Source organism: Engystomops pustulosus, chromosome 7, assembly GCF_040894005.1.
Source record: "Engystomops pustulosus chromosome 7, aEngPut4.maternal, whole genome shotgun sequence".
Classification (NCBI taxonomy): Eukaryota; Metazoa; Chordata; class Amphibia; order Anura; family Leptodactylidae; genus Engystomops; species Engystomops pustulosus.
The window spans coordinates 165790252-165812767 of NC_092417.1; the positions used below are offsets into that span (position 1 = coordinate 165790252).

Sequence of the window (22516 nt, forward strand, 5' to 3'; positions counted from 1 at the left end):
AGCCCACACCTCCTCTATATACCGCACCACACAGGAGGAGAGCCCACACCTCCTCTATATACCGCACCACACAGGAGGAGAGCCCACACCTCCTCTATATACCGCACCACACAGGAGGAGAGCCCACACCTCCTCTATATACCGCACCACACAGGAGGAGAGCCCACACCTCCTCTATATACCGCACCACACAGGAGGAGAGCCCACACCTCCTCTATATACCGCACCACACAGGAGGAGAGCCCACACCTCCTCTATATACCGCACCACACAGGAGGAGAGCCCACACCTCCTCTATATACCGCACCACACAGGAGGAGAGCCCACACCTCCTCTATATACCGCACCACACAGGAGGAGAGCCCACACCTCCTCTATATACCGCACCACACAGGAGGAGAGCCCACACCTCCTCTATATACCGCACCACACAGGAGGAGAGCCCACACCTCCTCTATATACCGCACCACACAGGAGGAGAGCCCACACCTCCTCTATATACCGCACCACACAGGAGGAGCGCCCACACCTCCTCTATATACCGCACCACACAGGAGGAGAGCCCACACCTCCTCTATATACCGCACCACACAGGAGGAGAGCCCACACCTCCTCTATATACCGCACCACACAGGAGGAGAGCCCACACCTCCTCTATATACCGCACCACACAGGAGGAGCGCCCACACCTCCTCTATATACCGCACCACACAGGAGGAGCGCCCACACCTCCTCTATATACCGCACCACACAGGAGGAGCGCCCACACCTCCTCTATATACCGCACCACACAGGAGGAGAGCCCACACCTCCTCTATATACCGCACCACACAGGAGGAGAGCCCACACCTCCTCTATATACCGCACCACACAGGAGGAGAGCCCACACCTCCTCTATATACCGCACCACACAGGAGGAGAGCCCACACCTCCTCTATATACCGCACCACACAGGAGGAGAGCCCACACCTCCTCTATATACCGCACCACACAGGAGGAGAGCCCACACCTCCTCTATATACCGCACCACACAGGAGGAGAGCCCACACCTCCTCTATATACCGCACCACACAGGAGGAGAGCCCACACCTCCTCTATATACCGCACCACACAGGAGGAGAGCCCACACCTCCTCTATATACCGCACCACACAGGAGGAGAGCCCACACCTCCTCTATATACCGCACCACACAGGAGGAGAGCCCACACCTCCTCTATATACCGCACCACACAGGAGGAGAGCCCACACCTCCTCTATATACCGCACCACACAGGAGGAGAGCCCACACCTCCTCTATATACCGCACCACACAGGAGGAGAGCCCACACCTCCTCTATATACCGCACCACACAGGAGGAGAGCCGACACATCCTCTATACTACCTGTCTATGTAGACCTGTGGTTTTGGACAGCACATCAGCAAGGAACAGTGCAAACTCTGATATTATGTAGGAACTAACATCAAAACATAATAACAGGAACAGCACATTGCGACATTCTCCTCTGTGATATTAATAGCTTGAGGTTTTTTTTCTGCTCTCTTGGGATTGTTGATAAGATACGTTTCTCAAAACCTCGGACTGCTGTCAGTCTGTGACAAGATCCCAGTTTTCCCAGGAAGAAGTTTAGTAACAATCCCTATAAAACTCAACCTCCCGCCCCGTGCCATGAATTTTGCGGCTCTGTGCCTTCCCCTATAATCCTCTCCTTGAAAACGCTGAACTTCCTTCCTTATTTTACACTTGGTCAAAAGTAAATTTTGCAAGAATTACTGCAAAAATATCTCTAGCGTCCAAGTGCCGTCAGGACGACGAGGGATCGCATATCACTTCCCTAAGGAACTGTTTATTACTCACTAGTAGCAATAGTTCATGAGCGGCTCTTCATTGGATTCATCAACCTTTTAGGTTGTTTTTAAAGTTCTTATTGCCAGGTCACAAAATATTTTATTTGCAAGCGGTTCTCTATAACAGAATAAGTGTCAGTCTGAACATCAACACTGGCATTGATTAACGCTGATCATCACATTGTCCTTCCTGACCCACGCCTATGGCCTTCCTGACCCACGCCTATGGCCTCTGACCTGAGATGTCATGACATGGAAATGTACTTTGCTCACTCCCTTTAAATCTATGGTAAGTTAAAGGGATCTTACCAGGGTAAGATAAACTTTCTCCAAGCAACAGCGTCACACCTGTCCATCTGGTATTGTAAGTTTCATAGTTTCGTAGTTTATACGGTTGAAAAAAGACACTTGTCCATCAAGTTCAACCAAGGAAGGGTAGGGATTGGATGAGGAAGGGATTTAGGGGAAACAATCCTATATAACATAACCATCAATGTTATTTAGGTGTAAAAAGGCATCTAGACCCTTCTTGAAGCTCTCTACTATCCCTGCTGTGACCAGAGCCTGAGCTCTGCTATTCCACAGATTGACAGTTCTCATAGTAAAAAAGCCCTGTCGCCTCTGGTGATTAAACCTTGTTTTCTCCAGACGGTGACAGTGCCCCCTCGTCTTTTGATTTGATTTAATCTGGAACAACTTACCACCATATTTTTTGTATGGACCATTCATATATTTATATAAATTAATCCTGTCCCCTCGTAGTCGTCTCTTTTCCCGACTAAATAAATCTAGTTGTTTTAATCTTTCCTCATAACTAAGACCCTCCATACCCCTTATCAGTTTTGTGGCTCTACGTTGAACCCTCTCCAGCTCCAGGGCATCCTTTTTATGGACCGGTGCCCAGAACTGGACAGCATATTCCAGGTGTGGCCGAACCAATGCCTTGTACAGTGGTAATATTACATCCCTATCCCGAGAGTCCACACCACTGCTGATACATGACATGATCCTACTAGCTTTAGAGGCAGCTGATTGACATTGCATGCTGTTATTCAATTTATGATCTACTAGTATCCCCATGTCCTTCTCAACAAGGGACTCTCCCAGATTTACTCCCCCAAGGACATATTTTGCCTTTGGATTATTGGCCCCCAGGTGCATAACATTACATTTATCCACATTAAACCTCATTTGCCAAGTGGATGACCAAACATTCAGTTTGTCCAAGTCACCCTGCAGCCTATGAACATCCTCCATAGACTGTATTACACTACACAGTTTGGTGTCATCTGCAAAAATAGACACAGTGCTATTAATTCCTACCTCTATATCATTAATAAATATATTAAATAGTAGTGGGCCAAGCACAGAACCCTGAGGTACACCACTCATAACTGGTGACCATTCCGAGTAGGAATCATTGACCACAACTCTCTGGATACGATCCTTCAGCCAGTTTTCAATCCAATTGCAAATGATTTCTGCCAAACCAATAGCCCTAATTTTACCCATCAGGTGTCTATGAGGTACACAATATCCACAGCTGCTCCTCCATCCAGGCACCTGCTCACCTCTTCATAGAAGCAGATCAGGTTAGTTTGACAACTTCTATTCTTAGTAAACCCATGCTGGCTGTCACTTATTATTCTATTTGATGTCACATACTCCAGTATATAGTCTTTTACTAACCCTTCCAACACTTTCCCCACAATGGAAGTTAAACTTACAGGCCTGTAATTGCCTGGCGAAGTTCTAGAGCCCTTTTTATATATTGGTACCACATTTGCCTTGCGCCAGTCACTTGGCACCACACCAGACATTACGGAATCCCTGAAGATTATAGACAGTGGTACAGCAATAACAGAACTGAGTTCTTTAAGAATTCTGGGGTGTAACCCATCTGGTCCAGGAGCTTTGTACACATTGATTTTATTGAGCTTAGATTGGATAATGTCTACATTCAGCCAGTCTACTATATTACAGGGTGCATGACCCGCACTGGCACCACCCAAGTCAGAAGTTCTCTCTTCTATTGTATAAACGGAGCTAAAAAACCTATTAAGTATCTCCGCCTTCTCTTGGTCTCCAGTCACCGATGCCCCATTTTCAGAATAAAGGGGTCCCACCTGTTGTGACCCATTTTTTTTTTGCATTGATATACCTAAAAAATTTCTTGGGATTTGTTTTGCTATCTTTAGCCACCTGTCTTTCATTTTGTATTTTGGCTGATTTGATTTCCTTTTTACAGATTTTGGTAAGTTTTTTGTAAGTGTTGAAAGCCTCTGGTGACCCGTCAGATTTATGTTTTTTAAATGCCCTCTTTTTCTCATTAATTGCCCCTGTAACTGTAGCTGTAAGCCACGCGGGATGTGATCTAGCCCGTCTATACTTGTTACCTATTGGAATAAATTTAGAAGTATAAAAACCCAGGATAGATTTGAATTTCTCCCATTTAACATTAGTATCACCATGTGACAGTATCTGATCCCAGTCTGTATCCACTAGTGCAGCCCTGAATTTTTGGAAATTAGCCCTCTTAAAATTCAGAGTTTTCGATTTTCCCACCTGTTTCTGCTTTTTAAAGTTTAACAGGAAAATAATTATATTATGATCGCTGTTCCCAAGGGGTTCCCGGATACTGACATTTTGGATAATCTCCTCATTGTTAGAAATCACAAGGTCCAACAATGCGTCACCTCTTGTGGGATCTTCTACAAGCTGCACCATAAAATTATCCTGAAGAATGTTCATAAAATGTTTCCCCTTCATAGATGAAGACGAGCCCTGACCCCAATTTATATTTGGAAAGTTAGTCTCCCATTATCACTACGGTCCCCTCCTGTGCAGCCCGCTCCATCTGTTTATATAGGTGACCCTCTATTTCCTCAGAGATGTTAGGGGGTCTATAAATTACACCAAAAATAATTTTCTCAAAGCTCTCTTGGCTTTGAATTTCAACCCACAAAGTTTCAGCCTCCTCACACTCTTCTGAGACCACTGACTCATTTACCATCGCTTTTAAGTCTCTTCTGACATACAGACATACACCACCTCCTCTCCTATTTGCCCTGTCTTTCCGAAAGAGTGTAAAACCTTGAATATTAACACCCCAATCATGCGATGCATCAAGCCATGTCTCTGCTACACCAACAACATTTTGCCTGTGATACTTCTGGCATTTGTGAACATACAATTTAATTTTCCACAGTTATTTGTCTGATTTAAAGTAATTTTACTGGCACATATATCCTCACCACCGTTCTGTAACTTGTGGATCTCCTTATCCACTGCCTTAGGCCCCCATACACCGCCCACCTCACCACCCACCAACATAACCTGCCCCCTCTCTGACCTGTCTACCCCTTCAGTGTCTTCCTTTTCCTCCTCCCCCGATCCTAGTTTAAATACTCCGCCACCCCTGCTAGGATCCTCTCCCCCTGCACAGCAGCCCCCCTTCCATTTAGGTGCAAGTTATCTGCGGAAAACAGCTTGCACCCCAGTGAAAAGTCAGCCCAATGCTCTAGGAACCCAAATCCCTCTGCTCTACACCAGGATCTGAGCCATGCATTTAACTCCCTGAGCTCCCGCTGTCTGCTCTGTGTAGCGCATGGCACAGGTAGAATTCCGGAGAATACTACCTTGGAGGTCCTTTCCTTAAGCTTTGAACCTAGTTCTTTAAAATTATTCTTCAGGCTCCTCCACCTGCCATCTATTCTGTCATTGGTACCAACATGGACCACGACAGCTGGGTCATCCCCAGCCCCTCCCAGTAATTTATCCACCATTTCCACCACATGCCGAACCCTGGCACCAGGGAGACAGCAAACCATTCGGTTGAGGCGGTCTTGGCGACAAATTATTCGATCCGTCTTCCTGATTATAGAGTCCCCTACAACCACTAGCTGCCTTGGCTTGCCTGCACTCCCATCCACCCTACTACTAGCTGGTCTGCTCCCCCGGCTGTAAGGGAGAGCAGGATCCGCTAGGGCTGCCATTTCTGACACTGACGTCCTTACATCATTGCACAATTTTGCAATTTTGCTTGGATGTTCAGAGTCAGAGTTGGCCTTCCTTTTCTTTGACCCCTTCCTACCCCCTCTATTTACAGTAACCCAGCTACCCACCTGGCCCTGCTGGCTTTCCTCTCCACCCTCCACTTCTACCCCGCCTATTGCTTGCTCAGTGAGCAGCATACTCCTCTCAAGATTGTCAATTGCTCGCAGCCGTGCAATATCTTCCTCCAGATCTCTAACACGAGCTTCTAGTAGAAAAATATGGGCACATCTGTCACAGAGGTATTCACCCTGGAATGAAGCTGAAATACTCATCGCAATCTGTGGGACAGCACGGTGGCTCAGTGGTTAGCATTACAACCTTGCAGCGCTGGGTTCAAGTCCCAGGTCAACATCTGCAAAGAGTTTTTATGTTCTCTCCGTGTTTGCGTGGGTTTCCTCCGGGTCCTCCGGTTTCCTCCCAAACACTCCAAAAACATTACTAGTAGGTTGATTAGATTGTGAGCCCCATTGGGAACCGATCTGGCAAACTCTGTGCAGCACTGCGTAATCTGTGTGCTCTATATAAATTAAGGAAGAATTATTATTATTATTATTATTATTATAGACAGGTTTGCCACCTTTTCGACAAGAATGTAGCCACATTTTTTCATTCTCAATCCCTCCTCTCCATAGTTGTCATGTAAGATGAGTTGGATACCCTATATTTGTAGTAGTAGTTAGAGAACATGATTTTCATTCATACTGATATTTTGTGTTTTCCTTTTACAGGTGATGACAAATTCGGGCGCAAGATCGTGGTGTTCAGTGCCTGCCGCCTACCCCCCTGCCACCAGCTCGATCACGTCAAGCTGCTACAGTAAGTGGTTGAAGTAATCCCCTCCTGAGTGGTCTGTCAGTCCTCAGTGTACCCATCTAGTATCATCAATCATCTGCCTAATGCAGGGCAGGAGTAAGGGACGGCGTAAGAGCAGCAGGCAGCTGGCCCATTAGTCTGACGTCTCCCTCCTCGTGGTAGGCGCCTACACTCCATATTTGGTGCTTGCCCTTCTGCATTCCATATAGTTTTATTGCTATTTCCAGCCGGGTTAAACCCTCTTCTGTGTTGGCTCCCATTGCCAGACTAATCCAAATTGCATAGGAATGCCCAGCGCTGCTCTCTGACATGGAATGATTCATTTTTATGTTTTTTTTAATACTTGCTCCCAAATAGCACAGACTATGCGGTCTGTCTTACCCCCAATGCGGCAAACCTATACATGTAATTAGAACCTCACCTTTTGTAGGTTGGGCAGAACAGATATTGGAGCACGGGTTTGTAAGATCAAATCCCCCTCACCCTTCATTTTCAGCTCCTAAATAGGTAGGAATTGATCATTGCCTTGCAAACGGCATGAAAATGTCACAATATATGATACAATGTTGTGTCCTCACACTGCTTTGCTCTTCTCTCTCAGTATGGACCTGCCTTACAGACCATCTTCTCTACTCTGAGTGACTGCTGTAGTATTTATACTAGAATCTGCTTTTACTCGGAAAAGAGGGGAGGCGCTATGGAGCAGCACAGTGCAGAGAGTTTATAGCACAGCAGTGTGAGGATCTGCTATAATGCTGAAGTATAAATCCATTTTGCATCAATAAGTTTTGCAGCTCTAATGCAGTTGCAGAAATGGACATGTGTGTGTAAGCAAGTCAAACGCTTCTATTCCCCTTGTGTGATATTGCAGTTATTTGTGGTCTGAGCAGAGAAGGAAAATATGGCTGATTTGTGATGATCATATCCTCTTCCTCTTGTAGATATCTGAAGCACACATTAGACCAGTATGTAGAGAGCGACTACACTCTGGTTTACCTGCACCATGGCCTGACCAGCGATAACAAACCTTCCTTGGGCTGGCTGAGAGATGCCTATCGAGAGTTTGATCGGAAGTAAGTATAAGCCCTGACCGCCGGGGAATGACAGAGACCCCACCACTAAAGATGAGCAGACCTGATATGTCCGTTCAGATCCGGGTTTTGCCACGCAACCCAGACATTGCTGGATTGGCTGCTGAACAGCTATTCCGGAAAATTGATGCCCCTAACAGCTATCCTTGGCTCTACCATTATAGAAAGTGATAGAGTAGAGATATGAATAAAGCACCAGTGGCGAGATAGAAAACTTCCTGATATCTACAGCAGCATTTATGTGCTTGGGTTCTGATTTCTTCTTCTCCCAACCCTCTCTATAGACTTCTGGGGAAGTGGAAGTAGATACTCCATTGAGCTCAAAATTGATCAAGTCTGTTCAGTCCAGTTTTTGCAGGATACCAGAACACTTAGGGTGCGTTCACACATGGCAGTAACCAATACTTTTTCAAATGCATCAGAACAGCGGAGAAAAGGAGATTTGCCTAATTACATAGCTGTTAACACGTCCGTTTTGTAAACATTTTGTAAACAGCTATGTAATCAGCTGTTCTGATGCGTTTGAAAACGTATGCGTTACTGCCACGTGTGAACGCACCATTACATTTCCACTCTACTCGTTAAGGGTGCGTGTGGCGTTAATGCATGCAATTTCAACATCGCACAACAGCTGAGAAGAAGTGCTCCATATTACAATGCTGTCAACGGTGCGTTCATGCATACGTTTTGTAAACACAGTATTGACAGCAATGTAATTAGGCAAATCTCCTCTTCTTGCTGTGATGCGTTTGCGTTTGCAAAAACATGCGTTAAGGCCACGTGTGAACGCACCCTTAAACAAACATGCACGCTTGGCCAAGCAGGCATCTGACAGAGCACGCTGCCAGGAGTTTTGTCTTTGATCTTCCTCTTTGACCATGGAAATAGCTTGGGCCGGGAAGACACTACGGAGCCGCTGCAGCCACTAAGGAGCTATGTGTATATATATATCTCCTGACCTGAGCAGTAGGGAAAGTATTCATGAAGACCCTTGTGCTCCTATTTTCTTGCAGCAGGAGGACTTGTTAACCTTTTTATTGAACTCTATATACAGGCGGTCCCTGACTTAAGGACCCCCATACCCCATTGTGACCTCTGGTGAAGTCTCTGGATGTTACATCAGTCCCAGGCTGTAACATAAACTGTAAAATGTCTGTAATGAAGCTTTATTGATAATCCGTGTTCTCATGGCGGCAAAAACATGTTAAAATTCCAATTATCACTGGGACAAAAAATAATTTTTGCCTGGAGCTACAATTATAAAATATACTTGTTCCAACTTCTATACAAACCTAAAGAACTTATCTTGTACGTAACCCTGGGACTGTAAGCACATTGTAAAAAACTGTTAGTTTGACCCAATTAGGCACCCTTACCGTGCACGTGTACTGTAAGCCATGTTTTAAGGGTGCATCCAGACGGGTTTTTGCCTTTCGATAATAGGATCATACCAGTAAGGGAAGAGGGGACATTACAAACGGCACCACATCTGTCCATGGGTTGTGAATGGTTGTGCTCCATTGATGTGAATCGCTCTCAAAAGCAGTACCATACACAGCCTGTACATAGGAGCGGCGCTGTTTATTGAAGGAATTATTAGACTTCAATCTTTCTTAATCTCCGGTTCATTGTGTTTATTTCAGGTATAAAAAGAACATCAAGGCTTTGTACATTGTCCATCCTACAATGTTCATCAAGACCTTACTGATCTTGTTCAAACCCATAATAAGGTAAGTCTTGACAGTGCCGAAAGTGTAACTAGTGACTCTGTTTCAAGCTCGTATTGCTATTGGTAGAGCTGAGGCAATACAATAGTCTCATGGAATGAGTCCAGCTGTATTCATGTGCTTTATTTAATAGGTCATATTTTGACCAAGGATTTGAAAAATTTGTGAACTAAGAATTTATTCTACAATATTATGAATGTTTATTGGTGCACTTATTGTATACAGTTTAAGTAAAGAGAAACTTCATAATCTGGTATACTCTTTCCACTTCAGCTTCAAGTTTGGTCGGAAGATTTTCTACGCAAACTATCTGAGTGAATTGGAGGAGATTGTAAAGTTGGATCAGTTGGGAATCCCAAAACAAGTACTGAAGTAAGTATTATTATCATCTACATACATTGTGGAAAAAGTCAGTGACACAATTTCCATAAGTGACAATGCACCCATAAAGTTATCGGAGCAGTTGCCAAACATGTGTTTTTTTGGAACTTTAAAGGGAACCTATCAGCAGAATTGACCTATTAAACCACTACCAGTATGTTGTCAAGCAGGTTAACACCTTCCATGTGATGTTTCTTTCATGGCCTTGCATGACCCAGAACATAAAATGTTTGTCCTTGCTATGCCAGACCTCCCTTGTATCTGTTCTGACTCATAAAAGGAGGGAAAGAAATCGCAGAGTCAGACTTTGGATCTAATGACTAAGCACTGCCCTGTTTATCACCTCTACTCTGCATAATTAATTTTCAGATATGATGAGCTCATCCGCTCTACAATCAAGACTACACCGCCCAGCCAGAAAACCACTCCACCTCGACCTCCACTGCCAAACCAACAGTTCGGGGTCTCCCTTCAGCAGTGAGTATCCTGTGGTTCACAAAAACGTAGCTTCTTGTGTTATCACCTACTTGTAGCTTTTGACACTTATTCTTCCTTTCCTGTTGTCTATAGGCTCAAAGACAAACGCAGTGACAGCAATCAGAAGATTCCTCAAGTTGTGCAAGAGACTGTGGCGTATCTGAGGGTGAACGGTCAGTGGCTTCCTGACTAATGTGCTGCTACTACTAGATGTCCTTTAACTAGTTCATTGCAGTCTTGTGAGTGTACAGCAGTTGTATTGTAGAAGGTGAGAGCCTGGTGAATAGCCAAGGTGTGTTCCCTGCTCCATAACCAGACTGCCCGGCGGCGTCCCAGGAGTGGGGTGGTGCGCCCGGCGGCGTCCCAGGAGTGGGGTGGTGCGCCCGGCGGCGTCCCAGGAGTGGGGTGGTGCGCCCGGCGGCGTCCCAGGAGTGGGGTGGTGCGCCCGGCGGCGTCCCAGGAGTGGGGTGGTGCGCCCGGCGGCGTCCCAGGAGTGGGGTGGTGCGCCCGGCGGCGTCCCAGGAGTGGGGTGGTGCGCCCGGCGGCGTCCCAGGAGTGGGGTGGTGCGCCCGGCGGTGTCCCAGGAGTGGGGTGGTGCGATTTGATGGTGCTATATAAATAAAGAAGATGATTATTATTATTATTATTATTATTATTATTATAATTAGTTATTTTTGGAAATGGACAATTGCTATAGTAACCACCAAGAGACCGGACTAAGGAAATGACTCCTTGTAGTAGCGGCTGCTTTGATGACGGGCTCAGCGCTGTTCTCTCAGTGCTGGCCGAGTGAAGGCTATGATCTCTGTAGAAGTGATAGCAGTGTATTCTCTTTCAAGTGAAGTAGTAAAGGAAATGAATCCTTTTCTCTCTGTAAGTTATCAGCATGTTCCTTCCTGTCCCTCCTGATCTGTAGGTTATGGGGGTCCTACAGTATCAGGAGGTCAGTCCATGTGATGTCGCTGTGGCTTAGGGTAAGACGCAACCTAGAGACTGGGGACGACTCTACCTACCCACCGCAGTATAGTGGAGTCGCCTTTATCCGCTCTCATTGTCGGGTGAGGAATGGGAAGCATTTGGTATAAATATTATTTTATGAGTCTCTTACATTGGAATTTCCACTTCTGGTTTCTAATACCCAGCGTTGCCCCCTAGAAGTCACCTCCTCTGGAGAGGAATTCCACTTATGCTTTGTGTACTTCACTGCTTCGGAAATGTTAGCTGCTTCCTAACAAAACCGAAGACTACAAGTTTATGTTCTGAAGTTACGAGAACACCTATCAGTTTTATTGTTCATGTTCCAGTAGGATGTGGAATGAAAAGTTACTCGACTTTTATGTGTGCTTCAAATATTGGCTCCTCAGGATCTCTGCTTGCTGTCATTGTTCACCAGCGATCTGTTCGGGTCATGTGAGGACCTTGTAGGTGTGACCATTTTCAATCTGTGATATATGGGTTGTCTGTCGGCCATATTTCCCAGACTGAACACTGTGCAGGTCCTTCAGGATCAGGAAGAGTGATCTGTGTACAGAAATCTGGAGACTCTGAACCAGGCTTGTATTTTGCTGACTCTGATGCTCCCCATTCATGGAACGGGAAAGAGGAACTGCCTCATGTACCGATCTTGACCTTTAAACTCTCTGATTTTTGCAGCTCTAAGCACCGAGGGGATATTTCGGAGGTCGGCAAGCACCCAGGTGGTACGGGAGGTTCAGCAGAAGTATAATATTGGTGAGTATTTTAAGTAGCAATTTCTGATAGATAACGTGTCCTAGTAATGAGGTGTACCTAAAGCTGCGGATGAAGGGGGTGCAGCGGAGCTGCGGGTGAAGGGGGTGCAGCGGAGCTGCGGGTGAAGGGGGTGCAGCGGAGCTGCGGGTGAAGGGGGTGCAGCGGAGCTGCGGGTGAAGGGGGTGCAGCGGAGCTGCGGGTGTAGGGGGTGCAGCGGAGCTGCGGGTGTAGGGGGTGCAGCGGAGCTGCGGGTGTAGGGGGTGCAGCGGAGCTGCGGGTGTAGGGGGTGCAGCGGAGCTGCGGGTGTAGGGGGTGCAGCGGAGCTGCGGGTGTAGGGGGAGCTGCGTGTGTGTGTGGGGGGCGGGCGGAGTGCAGCGCTGTGTGTGTGTGGGGGCGGGCGGAGTGCAGCGCTGTGTGTGTGGGGGGGGCGGGCGGAGTGCAGCGCTGTGTTTTTGTGGGGGGCGGGCGGAGTGCAGCGCTGTGTTTTTGTGGGGGGGGGGCGGGCGGAGTGCAGCGCTGTGTTTTTGTGGGGGGCGGGCGGAGTGCAGCGCTGTGTTTTTGTGGGGGGCGGGCGGAGTGCAGCGCTGTGTGTGTGTGGGGGGCGGGCGGGCGGAGTGCAGCGCTGTGTGTGTGTGGGGGCGGGCGGAGTGCAGCGCTGTGTGTGTGGGGGGGGCGGGCGGAGTGCAGCGCTGTGTTTTTGTGGGGGGGGCGGGCGGAGTGCAGCGCTGTGTTTTTGTGGGGGGCGGGCGGGCGGAGTGCAGCGCTGTGTTTTTGTGGGGGGCGGGCGGAGTGCAGCGCTGTGTTTTTGTGGGGGGCGGGCGGAGTGCAGCGCTGTGTTTTTGTGGGGCGGGCGGGCGGAGTGCAGCGCTGTGTTTTTGTGTGAACAACAAATTATTTTTAATTGGTGTCAAATATATTTATCTTTTTTTCAATTAATAAATCGGTGTTGTGTTTTATAGTACAAAAAATACAGTTTATTACAACATTTACTATTATCACCTTCTCTTTTCACTTCTGAAATGAAATGAATGAAATTTGCATAAAAGGTTGAGTTCCACAAAGTAATCCACTGTGTGTGTGTGGGGGGGGGGGGGAGACCTGGAAACAAGTGCCCCCTTCAGCGCTAAATAGTGATGAGTAGACAACCCTGTATTTCCTTGATGCTGTATCTCTGAGTCCGGGCTTCTGGCTTGGACAAGTCTGGAGGTTATTATTTACATCTGTTCAGATTTTTGAGTTGACATGACATCGATATCCATATGATATATTCGTTGTGTGCAGTGTATGGTCACAGAGGATTATTCAGGAAGTTGTGTAGTTCTAGGAGATCCTTCCTCGGGTCTGGAGGTGTGTGGGCGATACTACCTTTATTGTGGCTGCTTGGTGAACACTGGGGCACACCAGGAAGACAGTGGTTTAATTCGTAGGAGAGCAAAGATCCCCAACCCTATAGGGATTTCTAATTTGGAGGGATAGGGAATGTTGGTGGGGGGAGGGCATGCCCTTTATGCAGAGGGTCTGAAACTTAGGTAAACAAGAACACTAAAAAATTAACCGGATTACAAACAACAGATCAATGTAAAAGCTGCTGTAAAAATAATAACATCCTGTGTCCAGGAACCCCCGTGGACTTCAACCAGTACGAAGACGTCCATCTGACGGCCGTCATCCTGAAGACCTTCCTCCGCGAGCTTCCTGAGCCCCTGCTGACCTTCAGCCTTTACAATTACGTTGTGGGTTTTTCAAGTAAGTGGAAAGAAGGATGTACAATTACTCTGGGCACCCATTGTGCAGGAGCTGGTTAGTAAAAGGGTCAGCAGCACATTAACCCCTTCAGGGCAAGATGGATCAGGACGATTACACCAGTCAGATTTTGTAAAGGGAACACTTGTCAGAGTAGGTATTGCCCCTTTCAGTGATGTTTTCGGATGCAAAAATCCTTGTGAAAGGTTAAATATTAGCCACCTGCATTGACCACTTGGGGGAGCTGAGGAGCTCACTACAAGACACTCAATATTTCCTTGGAATAAAGGAAGTTTTGTAGACCTGCAACCCAGTCATACGTGCATTTACATATCATTCTGTAACATGTATTATTCCTATCTTGTAGACTTGGAGCCAGAGAAGCAGGTGGAGTCCACTCAAGATGCTCTGAAGACTCTGCCCGAAGAGAATTATGAGGTTCTGCGGTTCCTCATTAGTTTCCTAGTTGAGGTAAGGAGGTGGATTCCCACATGCACACACAAGTATGGGGGACGTATATACAGCGTATATATACGTCCCCTGTAGCTGGCAGTGGGCGCGTGGTGCCATACGGCAGCCGGGAGAAAGATAGGAAATGTCCTATCTTTCTCCCGTAATACGGAGCCGCGGCCATATATTACTAAGGAGAGGGGTGGGGCTGAACGGTAATCACCCCTCCTCCTCTTCTCCCCGGTGTCAATGTGTGCCCGCCGTACCCGTCAGTTTTAATGTACCCTTAGGTCGCATTCACGCGGCCGTATGGGGGAAGTATGTTCGGCTGCAAGCTCGTGGCTGTACATGCACCCCCCATGAATGGCAATGGCCGCACGGAGCAATACAGTGCCACACGTGTCCTGTCTTTCCCCAGGCATGGCCGTATGCCAGGCATCTCTTTGAAGATAGGAGGGGTCACCCCTCCTCCTCTCCAGCGTGCAGGGCCTATGCCCCCCTGGGAATACGTGTGAGTTCAGCCTAAGGATGTGATCTTCTACTTTCTATAACTTGCAATTGATCTCCTTCAGGTGTCGGCTCGGAGTGCACAGAATAAGATGACAAACGCCAACCTGGCCGTGGTGTTCGGCCCAAACCTCCTCTGGGCGAAAGACGTGGCCATGACCCTTAAAGCCATTAACCCCATCAACACCTTCACAAAGTTCCTCCTGGACAACCAGAAGGAGCTGTTTGAGGACATTCACTTGTAAAGCAGCATGTCCTCCCCTGCAGCTCTCTGTCACTGCCACCTCCACCGCATCACTGTCCCGTCCTGCGTCTGTCTGTGTGTGCATGTGGCTCCCCCTATAGGACACGTTGGAGCTGGCATCTCCAATGCATCCCCCACACAGAAGCCATCCATGTGTCTGCACAGGCGACAGCTGATGCCTCTGGTAGGCATGAAGCACTTTGGTGGTAATGTCGGCGTGAGGTTGGTGTGTTGTGGCGTGTAGTCCTCTTATACATGACTGAGGGGATCTCCCTGGTGACTTCTCTCCATTCACTTCTTCTCCGTGACTTTCCCTTGTTTTAGGTGATTTTAGCCGCATCACGTTTCATCCTAACACCGCACCGTATTGCGACCCACAGGTTGCCCCAGCAGTGTCACCCCTTTCATCGTCTGCGTTTCAATTCTCATGCACCATTGGTCCCCTGCATCCAATACCCACAATTATTCCTAAGCTGCAAGTTATGGCCGATCAAATTTTTATTTGTGATTTTGCTTTTAAATTCTTTTAACTAGATTTTACCAACAAAAAAAAAACGCAATCTCCAAATTTTTTTTATATATTTACAAACTTTACATTGATGGCTGTGGGGGAGCCATGAAGAGGAGGCACCCACAATCCAAGGGTAGAGACATCATGATCCATCCCATGATGCTTCATAGAACATTGTAGGAACCAGAATTGTAACGGGTCGTACTCAGAAAGGTAACGTCTATCTTATTGGGTTCAGGTTTGGAGAAGTTGCATGAACCGGACATCATCTCTGTGGTCTCTTAATGGTTACAGATTGTGACCTGTAACTTTGCTCGGCAGCTCTTATTACTTGCGGTATAGGTTGTGGTAGGTTAAACAATTGTTGGTAAGTGATCATTGAGTGATTCTCACTGTAACGAACCACATATGGCATTTAAAAAAAAAATATGTTAGGCAAACTTTATGGCTGCCGTTACGGTCAGGTGTCTCGGAAAGCTGGGTGACAAGGATTATGGCTATGGTTAATGTCAGGTGTCTCGGAAAGCTGGGTGACAAGGGCTATGGCTACGGTTAATGTCAGGTGTCTCGGAAAGCTGGGTGACAAGGACTATGGCTACGGTTAATGTCAGGTGTCTCGGAAAGCTGGGTGACAGTCCCTGTGGGAGCTGTAAGAGACACTTTGCTATAGAGGATGATTTGATCGTGCAGTGTTTTGTCTTGTAGCTCATGGCCCCATCTTCTTATGCAGCTCCCTGATTTTTGAGGTAGTCACCGTAGTGATTCCATCCGGTCCCGGTGTAAGATTTTGGTACATTTGGGCTAATTTATTTTTTAGTTTTTCATTACACACCCAATCAGATCTCCATTTAATGCTACAGAGCTCCAAACCAAAATGGTGCCATTTAAAGCGAGTTTGCCCACACGGTCTTGACTCCCTCCGAACATGTGAACGCTTACCAAGGCTCATTATCATACATGATACCTGAGGAAACCAAATATTAAAGGGGCACTCCAGCCAAAGCTGATACATTGAATAATGCCTGGTGCAAGACTCGTTACCATTGTATTCCTAGAACCTAGAGTCCTGCTCCTCCTTCCAGGTCCTGCACAAGGTATAATTCAGTGAATCATCTCTGAGTGGAGTCTTCCTGTGATGCCCCTAGCACAATGGAGGTGACTCCCATACCAAAACTCTGCACTTATCACCACTAAAATATAGTCAGTCATAGGTCCCCAGAGACATGTGTACTAATAGATTTCTGTGTGTTAGTAGCAGCAGGACTGTGAAAAAGTAATTCTAGTCTCTAAGTGCTCTGAAGGAGTTTCCTCACACTACTATGCTCTTAACTTTCTGCTTTGAGCTGCTCCATAGCCCCTTCCCCTTTGCTCTGAGTAACATCTGCAGCTGACTTTTAGTAGAATGCCGCAGCAGTCACTCTGAGCAGAGAGGAGCGGCTTTTGAGGCCACAGCGCTACAATCTTGGAATCTTTTTTTTACAGTCCTGCTGCTACTAACACTTCTCTCCAGGGTCATTACTTGCCCAGGGTTCCTCGGTGATGCGTCCTGCCTATCCAGTGTATTTCGCCTTTGCCTTGTTCGTGTTTTTTTTCATGTCCTACTTATTTGGCGGAGCCTAGTAATGTGGTGAGGAGAATAGTCACTATGGCTGCTGGAGATCCCCGGTGTAGCTACATGTTGTGTGGCCTGTCATCTGTCCCGGCTGACCCCTGACCCGGCGCGTCTGACCCCTGACCCAGTCCTTTGCACCTCCTGATCTTATAAAAATGGCATTTTATGAATCCACTTTTGTATTTTTACATGAAAATGTTTTACTGCCGAACGTTTTGCCTCGGATGTGTCGCTTTTGTTGCTCAGTGTAAAGGCTTTACCTATCAGACGAGTGCGTTCCTTTACGTTAAATGGGTGTCTTAAAGGGGAGGTTTCTCTTTCCACCCAGTTTTACGCTTTACATCATCACCCCTGACATATCGAGTGTCGAGAAAAGCCTCATGTGGGAACCATATTACACGTTGCGATGTAAGATATGTGACATGTGCCATAACCCTTAGTGTGTGCGATTCTGATCCCATATCAGGCTGTGTGTGAGGTCCTGGCCCTTACTTTTACCTAAAACCCACTTAACGTTTTGTGTATGCAGCTCCTGCGCACACCAATGCGGGTCCATGGTTGCAGACTTCAGTCAAAACCCTGATCTTGGACTCCTGTATCACTCCCTTCCATCTGTGTATACACTCTCCTGCTGATATTGGGTAGATGTTAGATCATCACGGGATCAGACTACGCTGGCTTGGATTGTAGTCTGTTACCATGGAGAGAGAGAGGGTTTTTTTTTTTTTTTTTAAAGCATTATACTAAAATACTACTTTTTTTTTTAACTTTTTTATTTTTATGCACACGATTTTAGAATAAAATTATTCCATGATGTTCACTTTCTAGCGATGAATGAATAGAAGAATGGAAACCGGTCGCATTACAACACTTAACTTTTATCCTGCAAATCCTATTATATGGGAAATCCACCCTCCCGGCCAAAAACGGATCTATTTATAATGCCAGTGCCTGAGGGGCGGAGCATGAAAATCAAGCTCCACCCCTCTTTCTGGAATAGGCCTATCACGTGTGTCCTGGAGCGTTCCTTTAAGTCTACTACCTCCCATCATCATAAGGGAAACCATAGTTGTCAGTGTGTGGGTGTTGATGGTTGTATGAATGGATGTGGCCTCCCCTCTACACCCGCCAACAGGGGGGCGCCGCCTGCATCGGTCACATGACCAGACATCGGCATGCGCGCTCCTCTTCTCTTGTTCCTCTCTGTGGTTCTGATCTGGTATAAATATTGTTCCTGCTTCGTATCACATTTTTATTCTGCTTGTAACCTCACGTTTTGTACTTCGAAGATAAAATAAAAATCGGTCCATAAAACGTCTCCTGGGTCTGCGCATTCTTTTATCTCGTATACATTGGCGCATGTTCACACATAACAGATGAGCAAAGCCTGAAAGTCCCAGGACTAGTGCACTAACATGGTTACACCCAGCCACCAATCACATCTCAGTGTATTGTGGTTTAAAGTGGAAGCTGCTCAGTGATTGGATGAGTTAAGCTTTCACTTGGGGCCATTTATTTGTAAGGCCGTGTTCACACTTAGAGTTTGTTAAGAATTCCAAAGGCTGCGGGTTGGAACCGGTTTGCATTAACATTTTGTTTTTACACAACATTAACATTGCATTTAAACATGTAAACAGAATGTTAACACCATGTTAATTTCAATTATGTTAACACTGTATGAACACCAAGCTCAAAGCGCAATTTGAACGCAGCGAGGGCAAAGCCATTGGCCTTTGGCTGATTTACAAACTTTCCCAAAAAACTAGTGTGAAAGTTCACTTTATAATTGACCCCCATCATAAATTGGGTGAGGGCAAGGGGACAGGAAGACCATCGTGAAAAGTATTTTGTCTAGAAAGTAGCCCTTTTCATGCAGCGCTATCCACTGTCACTCAGCAGAGGGCGACAGTGAGCTTAGAAGAACGCATAATAAAAATAGTGATCTTGTTAGGCTCAACTATACCATGTGCAAGGGGGGTCTCCTGAATATCCCATCTGAGACCCCTTAAATGGGTTGTACCAAGTATTTTTAGCCCCTTTCCTGTGGGCAGGGGATAACAAGATTACAGAGATTACAAGAACGGTGGGTCCATTCTCACTAATTAGTGGATTGTCAGGTTGATCATATATCCTGCCTTCAATACTAGGGGGCGCCAGAAATTGCCAATCACAGCGCTGGGGTCTCTCTCCACTACTCCCATTCCCTATCTCTAATTGTGACCCTTCTAGCAATTTCGGACACTCCATATTTATGAATGGAGCAGCAGGACACATGTCTGAGATCTGGACTCCCGTTCTTGTTAATGGTGGTGGTCCAGGGGCTGATGCCCCAGGGTCTCATCTCCTATATGAACAGGATATGGAATAAGTGACATTGATGTACCTGCTGAATACCAATGTTTGTTTCCTCGTAGCCGTATTTGCAGGTCTGGGGTGTGTCACACACACGATTGTTTCGGGAGGGAGTCTTGGACAAAGTTCACAAGTAGTAAAACAGAATGTCCCGGGTCCAGTCATGTGGTGTTTACATCCGGTACAGACTCTACATGTAAAAAACATGTTTATGTGTGAACTCCTGCCATCACATGAGAGCACAGGGACAACCAAGATTATACAAACAGGACCATCACACATGCACCCTCGGCCTGGTCAAGCATGCAAGTGTTTTTTATCAGACTGATAAAGTAAATCTCTGTAACTTCCTCCACAACAGCAGATGTAGAACTACAGTGGAAGTAACCAGGACATGCTGTCACCTGTAGTACCACAACAACATGTTAAGGACAATCACATAGACAAACACATTTAGAGGTTTGGTCTGGTGACTTAAGGGGAGGGTATATAATTAGACATGCCTTTTTAGATAAGCCCCACCCTTGAAGAGCTAACGCTTGTGTATCACCCTGCCTGTAAGGGGCTCTTCTTGGTTAACATCAAAATCCCTTACGATAAACCAGGGACCCAGGACTGTGGTAATCTTCTTATATTTGTTATCCATGGCCTCCTTCCTTCTAAAATCAACATTTTAAATGATGCATATAAGCCTGAAGGGCTCTTGGAGGTCGCTACCAGAGCTCCTCTGTGCTGTAGCTTCACAGGCTGTTACACTGTCTCATCTCTTGCTCACTCACCTGATGTAATCTCACTGCAGCAGAGGAAGTTTCAGCACATAGTGGGAGGGAGAAGTGCTCACCACACAGTGTAACAGCCTGTCAATCTACAGCATGGAGGGGCTCTGGTAACACCCCTGGAGCATGTCATGCTCTTTAGCATTATTCTAAAAAGTTGATTTTTAGGAATGAGACCATGGATAACAAATATAAGAAGATTCCCACAGTCCCGGTGCCTGGATCTATGAGTAATGTCCCTGGTTTATCAGGATGGATTTCCTTAAATTGTAAGTTGACACAGGCGCCAATGCAAAGAGAATTTTCATACATTTGCTACAATGTTTCCTTGATTCTTCTGGTGTTTTTTCTTATACATCTACAGCATAGAGGGGGGGGGGGGGGTTGTTTAGTTGTTTGTTTGTTTTTTAACACCCCAAATTCTGAATTTTAACAAAAAAAAAAAATTAAAAAAAATCTGCAGATTCTTAAACAGAAACTAGTGCAATACGTGTTCTCCCCCTGACTCTTATCTTGCTTTTTGTGTGTGTGGGGGCGGGGAGGCTGAGTTCAGGGACAAAAACTGCTGAAACTGCATTATCCCAGTCCTATAGAAGTTTCCTAAGAAAAAAAAAAAAGTGACAGATTTTTTTTTTTCCTTTAATTTTTTTAATGGAGAATGTATAGTAGATTGATTTGGGACTAAAATGAAGCCCCATCCATCTGATAACTCATGTAGCTCCGCTTTCTGCCTCTGCCCCTCTCCGAATTTGTTCCAGGAGTCGTGACTATATGGCGGTTTATTTGCTTTCCTCCAGTGAAGAGAAATATGGGAGCGGATCCCGGGAAGAATGTGGACGCCTCTTACACACAATGATGCAACATGATGAAAACCCACGAAATGATGACACGCTGCGAGGCACGTATAGAGATTAACTCTTTCACAATCAGTTCTGCTTATATTTCAGGATGTTCACACCTTGTGCACCAAGCACCATAGGGGAGATTTAGTGCTGGCGTATGATAGTGGGCAGGCCCCCTGTGTCCCACCGGATACATAAAGTTTGGAGGTTCTTCAAAATTCCGCAGACACGGGTTGGGAGCTCCCTGTACCCGCCTACATGGCGTGGAGGCGGCGCAGTCACCCCCTTAATCCATAAAACTGGTGTTGAAGCAGTGATATCCCCCCATATGTACATGGACCATATACACTTCTCCCAAAAAAGTTCAGGATGAATCTAAAATGTTCTGTCACTTTCACAGGTGAACTTTGACCTTCTCTAAACTATTGTCCAGCTATTGAATGTTTCATTACTTTGTGCACAACCTGCTGTTACATTACAAAAAAGTTTTACAGCAAAAGGTGTTTGATCCATGAATCATCCAATAGATTTACAAGTTCAACTAGAATATTTTTTTTTAAACAGTCCTCCTTATCATGCTGTTCACGTTTGGACATCATGAGACGAGACAACACCTAGTAATTGGTCAACGATACTTAGAGATTGTGAGGCTTCCATTAAGATATGACCGACAATGATATTGAGATGTCAAATAATTGCTATTTATCAACCATTGTTGTTCCCAGACAAGCCTATGGTGGAGGTGGTGCAGTGTGAACAGGCGTCTAGTCAATACAGGTCTGCCCTACACTCTGTTGATGGTGCAGTGATAATCCCATTAATCCTGTCCATGTGCCACTGCGTGCACCAGATCTGATTTTGCACCAGCTCATCAGGGTCACATCATAAGGGAATGGATTCTAGGACTTTGGACCAGTACTTTTTGCAGACCCCCAAATCATCCGCAATAGGGGGCATTTATTTTACTGTATGGAGTAGAAAAAGGAGACTTTTACAGCTTTGCTGCTTTATCTCCTACTTTGTGTTGGTGTAGGTTTTTATTGTTCATTGTTCTGGATGTAAAACAGATATTGTTCCCGTTTTGGTTCAGTTTATATTGTCTTTTGGGTGATACTGTGGTTGGACTTGATCTGTCCTGTTATGATATTCCCGTGACTATCCACCCGGCTGTCTGAAATCTGGTCAGTTTAGTGTATTTTCCAGGTTTTATGATTCAATACACTTAAAAACCCTCATATTTTCCCCCTCAAGCCCTTCCAAAAGAATATGATGTCATCTATGCAGCCCAACACATTTAGGGCACACGTGTGTCTCCTACCACCAACCCAGAACTATTCCTAATATCAAAGTGGCCAC

General features: G+C 46.1%; 1 protein-coding gene across 1 annotated transcript in view; it reads left to right on the top strand.

Annotated features, from left to right (window-relative positions):
- Window positions 1-18508, top strand: part of ARHGAP1 (Rho GTPase activating protein 1) — a 33613-nt gene extending 15105 nt beyond the window's left edge. The window contains exons 4-13 of the mRNA XM_072118773.1: window positions 6632-6719; window positions 7658-7789; window positions 9451-9537; window positions 9808-9906; window positions 10285-10392; window positions 10486-10565; window positions 12046-12123; window positions 13741-13869; window positions 14234-14337; window positions 14889-18508. Coding sequence (XP_071974874.1) covers window positions 6632-6719; window positions 7658-7789; window positions 9451-9537; window positions 9808-9906; window positions 10285-10392; window positions 10486-10565; window positions 12046-12123; window positions 13741-13869; window positions 14234-14337; window positions 14889-15068 — 1085 coding nt within the window. The 3' untranslated portion in view covers window positions 15069-18508. The remainder of the gene's footprint in view (window positions 1-6631; window positions 6720-7657; window positions 7790-9450; window positions 9538-9807; window positions 9907-10284; window positions 10393-10485; window positions 10566-12045; window positions 12124-13740; window positions 13870-14233; window positions 14338-14888) is intronic.
- The last annotated feature ends 4008 nt before the right edge of the window (window positions 18509-22516 follow it).